General features: G+C 40.9%; 2 protein-coding genes across 5 annotated transcripts in view; one reads left to right on the forward strand and one right to left on the reverse strand.

Moving 5' to 3' along the window:
• Zpbp (zona pellucida binding protein) overlaps nt 1-12,324 on the reverse strand; it is a 390,789-nt gene that overhangs the window by 174,468 nt on the left and 203,997 nt on the right. The window lies entirely within an intron of this gene.
• The window catches only part of Vwc2 (von Willebrand factor C domain containing 2), a 150,064-nt gene that overhangs the window by 58,447 nt on the left and 79,293 nt on the right, over nt 1-12,324 (forward strand). Inside the window, exon 4 of one of the 4 annotated variants that reach the window (XM_050141055.1) lies at nt 4,905-4,984. The exons of the other annotated variants lie outside the window; for them this stretch is intronic. Within the exon in view, the coding sequence (XP_049997012.1) occupies nt 4,905-4,948 (44 nt within the window). The 3' untranslated portion in view covers nt 4,949-4,984. Of the gene's footprint in view, nt 1-4,904; nt 4,985-12,324 lie in introns of those variants that run through there. 4 annotated transcript variants of the gene reach the window in all.

Below are 12,324 nucleotides of genomic sequence, written 5' to 3' on the forward strand. Positions count from 1 at the left end.
TGGATGGAGGTAGGTGGTCCTTGGACTTCCCACAGGGCAGGGAACCCTGATTGCTCTTTGGGCTAACGAGGGAGGGGGGACTTGATTGGGGGAGGGGGAGGGAAAGGGGAGGCGGCGGTGGGGAAGAGACAGAAATCTTTAATAAATAAATTAAAAAATTAATTAATTAAAAAATAAAATAAAAAACACATAAAAAGTCAAAAGAAAAGAAAGTGTTCACAGTTACATGAACAAATCTTTAATAGGTTTCTTGTGCATCCACATAGGCATATTTACTTGTAAGCTTGAAAAATATGACTTGCAGGGTGGCTTAAAGTTACGTTGGCAACTGAAAGGAACACTATGTATATGGACTTTTTTGTCATGATTTTCAGGAAGAATTATGTTATTTGCCATGTGGTAAATTGTACACTAAAGGTTGGAATATTTTCTTAGATAAAATTTTCATCTTTAGCTTGTTCATCTGCAGTCAGGAAAAATAGTTTATTCACAATTGCCTTGTTCTTTGTCTTACATACAGTTATACATAAACATAATGCTTCATCCCTCCTTCCCGTCCCATATATCAATATGATGTAGTATAATTTCAAGGTTTAAAATTGTTTCTTGCTTAGCTTCATCTTTCATATTCCATGGACATAGACATCATATATTACAGTTTTGTAGGAAGCTTGGTGTATTTGTTTAGTCATATTTCAGAAGACTTAGTTTTAATATATCCTCGTGGTAATCCGCCTTCCTTGGTGTGCTGCAATTACAGGCCTGGGCTGCGGCTGTTGTTTTTGAGTGGGATTTGGGTGTTTGTTTAAAGTTCCTAAGTATTTCCATATTCCTGAGTTTTTTATACTCAGAGAGTAGCTTTGTTAATTCTTTAGAATGCCTGTGCACTTAGTTGACATCCTTTTAATTTTTTTTTCACTATTTAAGACCCAGCGAGTATCTTCTTTTATTTAGAAGAGTCCATTGCATTGCACGGTTGCATTAATACTGATTCTGTGAGAAACACTGCGTTTCTGCTTCCTCCTCACAAACTTTACAGTCCAAACTGACAAAGACAAAATAGATGAAAAGCCACACAAGAGCGAATGTCCCACAGGAAGAAAGCATGGCACAAAGAACAGCAAAAGAGTGTGTTTACCCACCTGCTTCACCTCGTACACAAATCCAAAAAGGTTCTTTCCATGGGGATTGGAGAATTCAGACATTTTGGTTGGCTGCAAGTGACTGTGAACCAGCCATGAGCAGCTGGCAGACATTCTCCTACAGATTGGCTCGTGCTTCTGTCTTCTTTCTTGAACTGGGGCTGGATGTTGGGGTGGAACTGGAGAATTCCCTGGGTAGCTGGTCACAAGGAACTAGAGGAATTCGAAAGAGACCTCGACATAATAGCTAGCCTTTTCTCCCTTTGCGTATGTGATTGTGTGTGTATGTGATCATGTGTATGTGTGTGTGCGTGTGTGCACTTGCGTATGTGAAGTATGCATGTGTGTGCATGTGTGGTGCGCATGCATATGCTTGTGCATGTACATGTGTGCATGCATGTACAGAGGCCAGAGGGCAACCTCAGATATCATCCTCAGAAATACCATCCAGCTTTTCTGAGACAAGGTCTCCTTTTGAACTGGAGCTCACCAATTGGGTTAGTATGACTGGCCAGTGGTCCCCAAGAATCCTCCTGTCTTCACTTCCCCAGCACTAGAGTTATCAGAACATTCTATCATGCTCAGATTATTTAATGTGAATTCTAAGAAATTAACTTTGTTCCCAGGCTTGTGAAGCAGGCACTTTTATGGTTGAGCTGTCTCCCCAGCCTCCTCTGTTACTAGGCCTTTTCTCTACGCTATATGCACACACACACACACACACACACACACACACATATGAACAGTGATATTTTTTTCTTCATATCAGATGGAGGTAGTTGCGTACTATCCAGATTGTTTTATAGAAATCTACTTATGTTGAATTAAGATGCTTTCTTTAGTTTTAGCCATTGTTTCCTCCACGCCTTGTTGATAGAAATGACTTTGTAAGAGGTTTGCTTTGTGCAAAGAGTAGTTCTAAACCTCTGTGATGGCTCATGTGCTTCAGGGCTCTTTTCCCTTCGAGGGAACTTTTGCAGCCAGGACAATGTGACAGCCTCCTCTGAACATCCCATTGCTTTTTTATTTATTGGCACTAGCAATTGAACCCAGAGTCTCAGCATCAAAACATCTTAATTGAGTTCGATCCCCAATTAAATAAGATTTAATTCTTACACCAGATTGTTTGGAGAACAAAGTTTCTTCTCCCATATTTTGATTAAACTTTTGTTTTTGATCCATGTGTCTCATGAAATAATTCAGACATATTTTATTAGTCAGGTAATGGGGGTTCTTTTGAGATTTTGTTTATGTGTATGAGTGTTCACCTGTGTGGATGTTTGTGTACTAGGTAAGTGCAGTGTTTATGGAGGTCAGTAGAAGATACTGAACCCCCTGAAACCAAAATTATTGACAATTGTGAAGTACCATATCTGAACTCAGATCCTCAGCAATAGCAACAGCTGTTCTTAACCACTGAGACATCTCTTTAGTCCCTCTTGTAAATTTTGATTGTTATATGCATCTATCTAAGCAAGTCATCATTTCCCAAATTATGTCACGAATGTCACTTCCACTCAGCTCTGTCTGTCAAAGAAACTGCTTTCTGATTTCTATCCCTGTAGGTTCTTTTTCTTGTTTCTAGATACGATATAAATGGACTCTCCTGAAAGCTGTATCTGTTTTCGTCTGAGGTAACGTGGCTGGGTTTCATCCCTGTTGTTGTATGTGTTGAATTTTGTTTCCTTTTTTTATGCTTTCTAATTATATTTTATAAACAACTTCAATTTGTAAATCCACCTAACTGTTGATGGATGACTAGTCCCTTTCCAATCCAAGTAATGAAGACATCACAATGAATATTTCCATGCTGGCTCTTATTGATTTTAAATAAATACTAAGGAGTGACTTACGAGTTAGCCTTGTGTAATGTGATATGATATTGCCGAGTTTCAAAAGATTTGTAGCTTTCCTTGGGTATGCGCCTGTGTGTCTATGTGTGTTTGTACATAACTGACACGCATGCCTTGTGCATGTATGAAGGCCAGAGGTTATCACTGTGTATCTTGGCAGCCATTCTCCTCATTTAGGAAGTTAGTGTGCTAGCCAGGAAACCTCAGGAAGCCTCCCTATCACTGGCTCCTTGGTGCTGGGATTGCAAGAACATGCAATCTGTTGCCATGACAAGCTTTTTAGGTGGGTCCTGGGGGTTGAACTCAGTATTCATGCTTGCGTGACCAGCTTTTACTAAGCTATTTTGTTCATCCAGGTATGTAGCATTCTACCTTCCTAGCGGAAGTGTCCTCCACTTAGCATGGCCATTCTTCCAATCTTCCTTTGGTTAGTGGTGGTGTGGCATGTGCTAAGCAGGACCTGGGCTTTGCCACTGTTTGGTGGCTTTCAGTTCACCAAGTTTTTTTTTATTTTATTTTCTGTGTCCTGGTACTTGGTGCCAAGCTTGAAGGACATGACCCTCTCAGTGTTGTCCAATTTCAGAAAATGTGAAATACATTCATGAAACACAAACCAACCAATCTAGGGTACTCCCTCTTCAGCTAGCTCCCCCGAAAGTTCTCATATTCTGAGCCACTGTTTCTTTGCCCTCATCTCCACCTAGAGATGAGAATCAGAAAGTCCCTACACCCGAGGGCCTAGAAGAAACTCAGACTAGCCAATCCTCAGCCTGTGGGGGTACTTGTGCCCCTTCCCACTAGACCTACTACAAAGGCTGCTAACCAAGAACCCTTTTGATCTCCTTCTGCCTTGTGATTACACTCCCATTATGAGCCCTAAGACGTGCACTTCCTTTCTCTTGAGAACTAGGGGATTGTTGAGTATCAAGACAATGAGAACTGTCTCCTGATGTATTGGGCCCGCTGTACCTCCTATTTCTGCTACTACGTTGTCTTTTAAAACAAATCTCCTGAATACCTCCAGATGATTTTAGGAGCAAATCAGAATTTTTCTTTTAGCAGGGTTTAGGAGCTGAACTAAGTGTTCTTCATTTTTTTTTTTTTTTTTTTTTTTTTTTGCCATTATTTTGTAGTAATTCAGCTTCCTAACTTACTGAGCCTTCTTTTGCTTGTGACCTGGCTGTTGCTCTCTGGTTCTTGAGGGAATCCACTTAGCTCACCATCTGTGCTCCTGATATTCTCAGGTTGGGGGTCTTTCTGCTCTGATGCCGTAGGATGATCCCACATCACACCCAGTTAAAGCCTTCAACTGGCTGGCAGGGAGTGTCTCCTACCTATTCCCAAATATTCTTTGCTAATGGCCCCTGTTCCTGTGGAGACCCCACAAGAAAGGACATGCTTTTGTGGACAGGCTTGCTTCCTGGTTTGTTCTCCCCTTGGGCCTAAGTACTGTGCCATCTACCTTTTCCAGTAAAAATGGTGAACCCTTGCCTTCTCCTGACCTGTGACGAAACAGCCTCCTTCTCATTCTCTAGCTACAGAGACGCCATCAGGACTGTTATGGGCCTCTGCCCTTACAGAAGTGACTATCCTGGTCAGCCTCAAGTCTATCTGGGGCTCTCTCCAAGTCCTCACTGCTGCTGATTGAATGTTTTTAAAAAGACCACCCAGCAATCACACCAAAGTCTGTGATTATGTAGCTTGTGCTGAGTTTTCTTATTAGGGTCGCAATGACAGTTCCTTGAATTTGTCCTGTGGAAGATGGAAGCAGAGCTGTATCTCAACAGATTTGTGTATCATTACCTGTCTGTAGGTTACTGTCATCCTCCCTACTTAACCCGCTCTTGGGTGTCTGGTGTTACTTGTAATAAATTTTACAGCCATGTGTAAAATTTGTTTGTGTTTATAGATTTTTCCCAGGTCCTTCGCTTCCAAGACATTTTTTTCTTCTGATCAAAAGAAAACAACAACAACAAAGAAGACAGCCTAGCTAACTGCCGCCATTGCTGAGGTAGTGGTCCTCTTTTCTCTAACCTGGATGCCTCTGCAGTTCTTCCCTGCATAGGGAAGCAGTTTTCTTTTTGTCTTGCGCATGCTGTAGCCTTTGATTTTGTTTTGTTTTGTTATGTATCTTTAGCTTGCAATGATTCTGAAAGAAGTGTTTAACAAGAAGGAGTTAAGTTAGAGCAGAAAAGGCTTTTTTTCTGGGGTATTATAATTCTGATGTATAATTCTGATGTCTTCAGAATCTTGATGGCATCGAGTATTGGATTGCCCAGATGTGATGTCAAAATGTGTCAGCTAGTGTTATGTTAGTGTATTTTTTTTTTTTGTCTACAGAGCCAATAGTAATTCTTCCAGACCAATGTCTGTCTAGGGCTGATCTATTCTTTCTTATCATTCAGTTAAACTTCCACTTTCCTGAGAACTTTATGTTTGAGCATTTCTACAGCATAGCATGGGTTTGTCTACTTGTTCAGTGAGTTAACCATTCTTCTCTGACTCATGGGTGATAAAATGGTCAAATCAGGAAGCTACACCCAGCAACCTGCTCCTCATCATTATCTTCTCTTCCTCCCCACCCCCCTGAGTTTCTCATTGATTTATCAGTATTTCTAATTTATGTAGATATGGGTTCCTTTTCTTTCTTTCTTTCTTACTTTCTTTCTTTCTTTCTTTTTCTTTTTTTTTTTTTTTTTTTTTGGTTTTTTTTGACAGGGTTTCTCCGTAGCTTTTTTGGTTCCTGTCCTAGAACTAGCTCTTGTAGACCAGACTAGCCTCGAACTCACAGAGATCCGCCTGCCTCTGCCTCCCGAGTGCTGGGATTAAAGGCATGTGCCACCAACGCCCGGCGGGTTCCTTTTCAAATCCTGTCATACTCACTATCTTTTTTTTTTTTTTACTAGTAGCAACAAACAGACCTCTTCTATGCTCTCTGCTAACCAGGGCTTCAGAATGCTATGACAGATGTCCTAGTTACTAGCACAATTATTTAATAAGAAGACAATACTGTAGAAAAGAAACACTGAGACTTAAGGAATGAAATCCTATGAAAATTGACTATAGTAGTTGGTTCTTTGTATCTGAGGGGTTCTGCATTTGTGAATAAAAATGTAAGTCAACATCCTTAGTCATCAGAGAAATGCACATCAAAACAATTCTGATTCCATCTTACATTGTAAGAATGACCAAGATCAAAAACACTGATGACAACTTTTGCTGAAGAGGATGTGGGGTAAAGGGAACACTTCTGCATTGCTGGTAGGAGTACAAGCTGGTACAGCCCCTTTGGATATCAGTGTGGTGATTTCTCAGAAAATTAAAAAAAAAAAAAAAACAACCTTCCTCAAGACCCAGCAATACCACTTTTGGGTATATATCCATAAGATGCTCAATCGTGCCACAAGGACATGTGCTCAACTATGTTCATAGGAGCATTGTTTGTCATAGCCAGAACCTGGAAACAACCTAAATGCCCCTCGGCTGAAGAATGGATAAGGAAAATGTGGTACATTTACACAATGGAGTACTACACAGCAGAAAAAATAACGACATCTTGAAATTTGCATGCAAATGCATGGAGCTAGAAAACATCAGTTTGAGTGAGGTAACCCAGACCCAGAATAACAACTATCACATGTACTCACTCACAAGTTGTTTTTAAACATAAAGCAAAGAAATCCAGTCTACAAATCACAATACCAGAGAACTTAGACAACAATGAGGATACTAAGAGAGACTTACATAGATCTAATCTACATGGGAAATAGAAAAAGACAAGATCTCCTGAGTAAATTGGTAGCATGGGGACTTTGGGGGAGGGTTGAACAGGAGGGGAGAGGCAAGGAGGGGAGCAGAGAAAAATGTAGAGCTCAATAAAAATCAATAAAAAATAATTAAAAAATAAGCCTCTGGAGTTTGCACCTACAGTCAGCAACTACTTGTTAATAGTGAAACATTTGACTACAAACTGAGTTATCTACATTTTATTTAAAATACATCAGGGTATGTGTATAAATGATATGGAAATCATATGCCATTTTATATTAGGGATTTGAACATCCATAGTTTCTAGTTTCTTCAGGGAGTCCTGGAACCATGGCACCACAGATACTTGATTATGTAACCAAACACAATGGATTCACATCCCGGTGAATACAAAGCCAAAATAAGCACAACCAAGATAAAACAGAGGAGGAAAAGATTGATTACCAATGGGGTGAGGGCAAGAAGAGGTATTATTTCCAAGTCAGTGCCTTCCACCCACAAAGGAAGCACTCATAGAGACTTTATTCCAGAAGGTTATGCATACTCATTTAAAAACACTTTAAGGGTGTGCACATTGCTGAACATGCTCAGTTTGAGGTCACAATTTACAAAAGGAATTTTGAAAGTCATGTGCATGTTTAAAAGGCCAAAATGGTGGACAGGAATGCATCTGAGCATGCTCAGATTTGTCCCTAAATTCTTGCTGAAATGAATGAAAGGACACTAAAGGTGTATTAATTATGTTAAAATATGATTCTGACTCTAAAAGTGCCTGTCTCATCTAGTGGATAATAGTTTTGCTTATCTCATGAGAAAAAAAATTTATTCTGCACAGTTTTAGGAGGAATTCATGGGTAGCATTTACACATGGCAGATTTTACCTCATGTAAAGAGAAACCCCTCATAATAAAAAGTAATGACTGCCCAAGTGACAGTGGGAAGTAATCAGCAGCTCTCAGAGGTAGGAGAACAAAGGCTCACTTCTCTCACTTGAGCTACATCCCAAACTTGGCAGTGAAATCCTAAAGTTTATTCTGTCAGTAAGATTATAGCTAGAAGTAGAGAGATGGCTCAGTGGTTAAGAATGTGGGCTGTTCTTCAAGGGAATTTGGGTTCAATTCCCAGCACCCATATGACAGTTCACAACTATCTATAAACCCAGTACTAGGAAAATCCAATGTCCTCTTCTGGCCTCTACAGGCACTGTATTGTAACGGCGTAAATGAATGCAGACAGATTGCTAAAATATATACAGCTTTAATGGAGAAATAGACTTACAGAACCACCGTTTCCGCAGAGACCAGGAAAGCAGAAGCAGTGTCTGGGAGCCCACTCACCAAATTTATAGGCTAACATTAGCCCGAGGCGAACACGCCCCCTAAGGGGCGGGAATTATCCCTATACTGTATGCATGGCATGCAGGCAACACACACATAAAATAAAAATAAGGTGATAACTGTCAATAAAGAAATTTGTTGTTGTTTGTTGTTGTTGTTGTTCGTTTGTTTGTTTTCGAGATGGGGTTTCTCTGTGTAGCTTTGTAATCTGTCATGGAACTTACTCTGAAGACCAGGCTGGCCTCAAATTCACTCAGATCCTCTCTGCCTCCCAAGTACTGGAGTTAAAGGCGTGCACTACCACTGTTATTACTCTTGGTGCAGGTGACCCAAGGCTATTCCCACTAGGGGCTGGGGCAGGGGACCTAAGACTGAAGTCAGTGGGAGACAGGCTGCAGAGAAAGCTTGGATATAGAGCTTATTTAATGCATGGGGGAGAGAGAAAAAGTGAGAGAAAGAGAAGAAAGAAAGAGGAAGAAGAGAAAGTAGAGAGGAAGAAGCAGAAGAAGAAGAGGAGGAGGAGAAAGAAGAGAGAGAGAGAGAGAGAGAGAGAGAGAGAGAGAGAGAGAGAGAGAGAGAGAGAGAGGAGGCAGATCTGCTTGCCATTCTAGGAAGGGGGAGATTGGGAGTAAGGGGGAGGGTTGTCTCTTAAAGGGACAGGGTACCCAGGTCACAGGACAAGCCAGTAGATTTAGTACAACATTCCTGCATTTCTCTTATAATAAAGGCAAGGAGTTAGGCATGGCAGGTTAAGGGGATAAGGGTGTTGGGTTCTTAAAACTGTTTCCTGCTGGTTTGTGGATGTAGAAGTCTTGGGGGACCTGAGAAAGCAGGGTATTGGTCATGTCCTGGGGTAGCTGGTTGCTTCACTCCTGTCCAGGACTTGTGGTGTGCTCTGGAATTGTCCAGTGTCTCTTGTACCTGGCAAGGTGTTGGTATAGCAGAGGACAAGGTTTAGTTTAGGGAGAAAATTTTTTTTTCTTTAGGTCCTGGTAATTGAGGTCTTGGTAATTGAGGAGGTGTGTGTCTGACCTGTTAAAGATTTACCTTTAATTTTGCTCCCTGGAACTTGTAAGAATTCTCTGAGTTTGCAAAACATAAGTTTTAGACATATACACTGTATAAGCAGCAGCATATTTATGCCAGAATGACTGTGAAAGATGCTTCTGTACAATGAAAAGTATCTTTAGGAAAGGATCGAAGAGAATTTGAAATCTTGATCTTGCAGTGGTGGTACCAGTGGTACTCTGCCAGCATTAGATTAATAGCTTTTCCGTATTTTATTGATAAATGTTAAGACTATGAAAGGCAGTGTGAGAGAGAAATGTGATAACTTGCATTTGTCCTCAGACCTTTAAAACTTGCAGGTATACACCTTAATAATTTGCCTCTGTACATCTTGAAACTCCTTTCATTTAGAACATAGTAAGAAGTTATACTGAAATTTGTTTGGTGAGGCAAAAACTTCTCAGCTGTCAAATTACATCACAGATCTTTGAGAAGGATAAAATTGTACTTGAGCTATTGATTTTAAAATGACATAGAACTTACCTCAAATTGCTACCTAGAGCCACTCCTCAGCATCCTTCATGGTCGTTAAGGGCGGCAAGGGCATCAGGACTGTGTTTGTCTTGTGTTGTTTAGCGCAGAGCCTGCGAGGCTTTGGAAGATCCTGTGGGTTAGGAAATCTGTAGGAAGACAAACCTACCTTGCCCTGAGCAGCTAGGCAGTTGATTCCAGTGATTCTGTCCACTATCTGGAGAACTTCAGGATTTTAGATGAAGGGCAGTTTTTCCCAGTGGTTAGCATGTTCACTTGGCGAAGCAAACTGCAGATGGACATTGTCCTGTGCTCATCTGTCTTTTGTCTTCTTTGGAGAAAACAAGTGCTGCTGCTAGGAGCCGATCTGTCTCTTTGTCATGAAAAGTCTTCAAATAATTAAACATTTAAATGCCATATTCCCCAGATCTCTGAGCACTTGAGGGTTGCTTATCAGGTAGAGATAAGTTATGACTACAGTATAGAATCTGCCTGGAGAGCTGGGTTCAAGCTTGACTGTACTGGTTTTTATCTTAACAGGTGTGATTTATGCTTGTGGAAAACAAAGAAGAAAAAACCATTTGCAATAGAAGCTTAACGGTAAAACTGACAATAGTGAAGAACAGCTTACAGGGAAGGCTGTAGTTTAGCTTTTGTTAATTTGAAATAGATTTTTATAACCTTAACTTTTTATCATTATATAGAATGTATTTTAAAGCAGAGTTGGATTATATATACAGTATGTTGTAACAGATTTAAAAGTACATACCAATTTAAAATATTTGAAACTCTTTGATTTCTTTAGTCTGGAATAATATATACAGCGTTGTGTGCAGCTATGGAACAAACACAGGAAATTGGAAAATGGTCCAGGTCCAGGGTCCCTGTGTGCCTCAGCCTGCAAGCTTGCAGGTGGCAGGAACACAGAGAGAGCATCGCCAAACCAGGCACCAGTGTTATTCTCGGTGAAGGTGACCCGAGGCTACAGCGGGTGAGAGACAGACAGCAGAGAAAGCTTGAGTATAGAGTTTATTTAGTGGAGGGGAGAGAGAAAGAGAGCGAGAAAGAGAAGAAAGAAGGGGGAATGGAGAAGGGGAGAAAGGAGAGAGGCAGAAGCTAACTCTTCAGAAGAAGGCCAAAGAGTGAGAGATGGAGTGGAGGCTGGAGATCCACTTGCCTTGGCAGGAATGGGGAGATTAGGAGTGGGCGGGGCTTGTCTCTTAAAGGGACAGGGCAGGGTAGCCAGGTGACAGGATAGACCAGCAGATTTAGTACAACAACCACTACCCGCCTATTGATTTGGTTTTTTAAAAAAGTAATTTAACTTTATTTTATGTGCATTGATATGAAGGTGTCAGATCCCCTGGAGCTGGAGTCACAGACATCTATGAGCTGCCATGTGAGTGCTGGGAACTGAGCCCAGGTCCTCTGGAGGAGCAGCCACTGCTCTTAACTGCTGAACCATCTCTCCAGGAAGGACTATTTGAAAATATTCCTGCAAACAAGGAAGGGACTTGTTCACCAGGGAAAGTGGCTGTTGCTGTAGTGAGAGTATGCTGTTGCAATAGGGAAAATGGCTTGGCACAGTCCAAGAAGAAGGCTATCTTCAAAGGCTATTGCATTTGGGGGAACCGTGTATCTTTAATAAAAGGGCTATGATCAAAGAGTTTGAGAAGCGGGGGTTTATTTTCATAGATATGAATAGGTAAAGGAGAGAAGACCTGAGTGGGGAAAGTGGGAGGAAAGAGCGCATGACTGATACGACCAGGGATATTTTACCTGTCCGTAAGTGGACCAAATCTCAGGAGCCCAGAGAAACGTGGAACAGTGGAAAGAAGGCAGTTCAGAGAAGAGTGTCGTTTGCAGGTCTGTGTCTCACCCTATCATAGGTAAACAAGGGGATTATGAGTCTTACCTGGGCAGTATGAGAAGGAATGATTCTTTACACATAAATGCTTTCAGGAACACAAAAGGTGTGAGGATAGCATTTTTTTAAAAAATATCTAGTTACTTTGTACATGTGACTGTAGACTAGGCAACACCTTGTTCCACGGAACAGAAGGGATGTTTTCATTCCTGGACAGAGAAGTTTAGCTTCATAGAAGTCCAAGTGGCAAAGAAAACAGAAACAGTACAAGTTGTTGATGGTTTTTCAATTGCTTTTCTTTAATTGCTAGGGCACATGGGACTTCCTTATTAGACTCACGCAGTTTGACTGGAGTCTCCTGGTTTTTTTTTTTTTTTTTTTTTTTTTTTAAACTGACCTTTTCTAAGGTTCAGTTTGATGAACTGATGCTTGGATCATTGACTCCCTTCGGGTTTTATCTGGTTTTCAGTGCCCTGGTGAAGAATCTTGGTCCAGAAGAGCCCCTTCACTTATGCTTTAACAATGCTAAAGCAAAATCTATCATTGTAAAGGTTTTATCAGTTTTCCTTTTTAACTTCTGAGCTATCTCTCCAACTCCCACTTCTTGCTATTTTACGTAGGCCCTGTAAAACTCAGACTGGCCTCAAATGTGAGATCCTCCTACCCTAGTGTCTCTAGGGCTTGGGTTCTGGGTGTTCGCTATCATGCCTACTTAATACTTTCTCAGTATTTATTAGCTTCCTTATGAGGAGCTGGGCCCATGTGTCATTTAGTATTCCTTATCCATGTGTTAAATACATCTAGGAACTCCACTAGGC

Source organism: Alexandromys fortis, unplaced genomic scaffold, assembly GCF_014885135.2.
Source record: "Alexandromys fortis isolate MF-2015 unplaced genomic scaffold, M_Fortis_MF-2015_v1.1 scaffold_7, whole genome shotgun sequence".
Classification (NCBI taxonomy): Eukaryota; Metazoa; Chordata; class Mammalia; order Rodentia; family Cricetidae; genus Alexandromys; species Alexandromys fortis.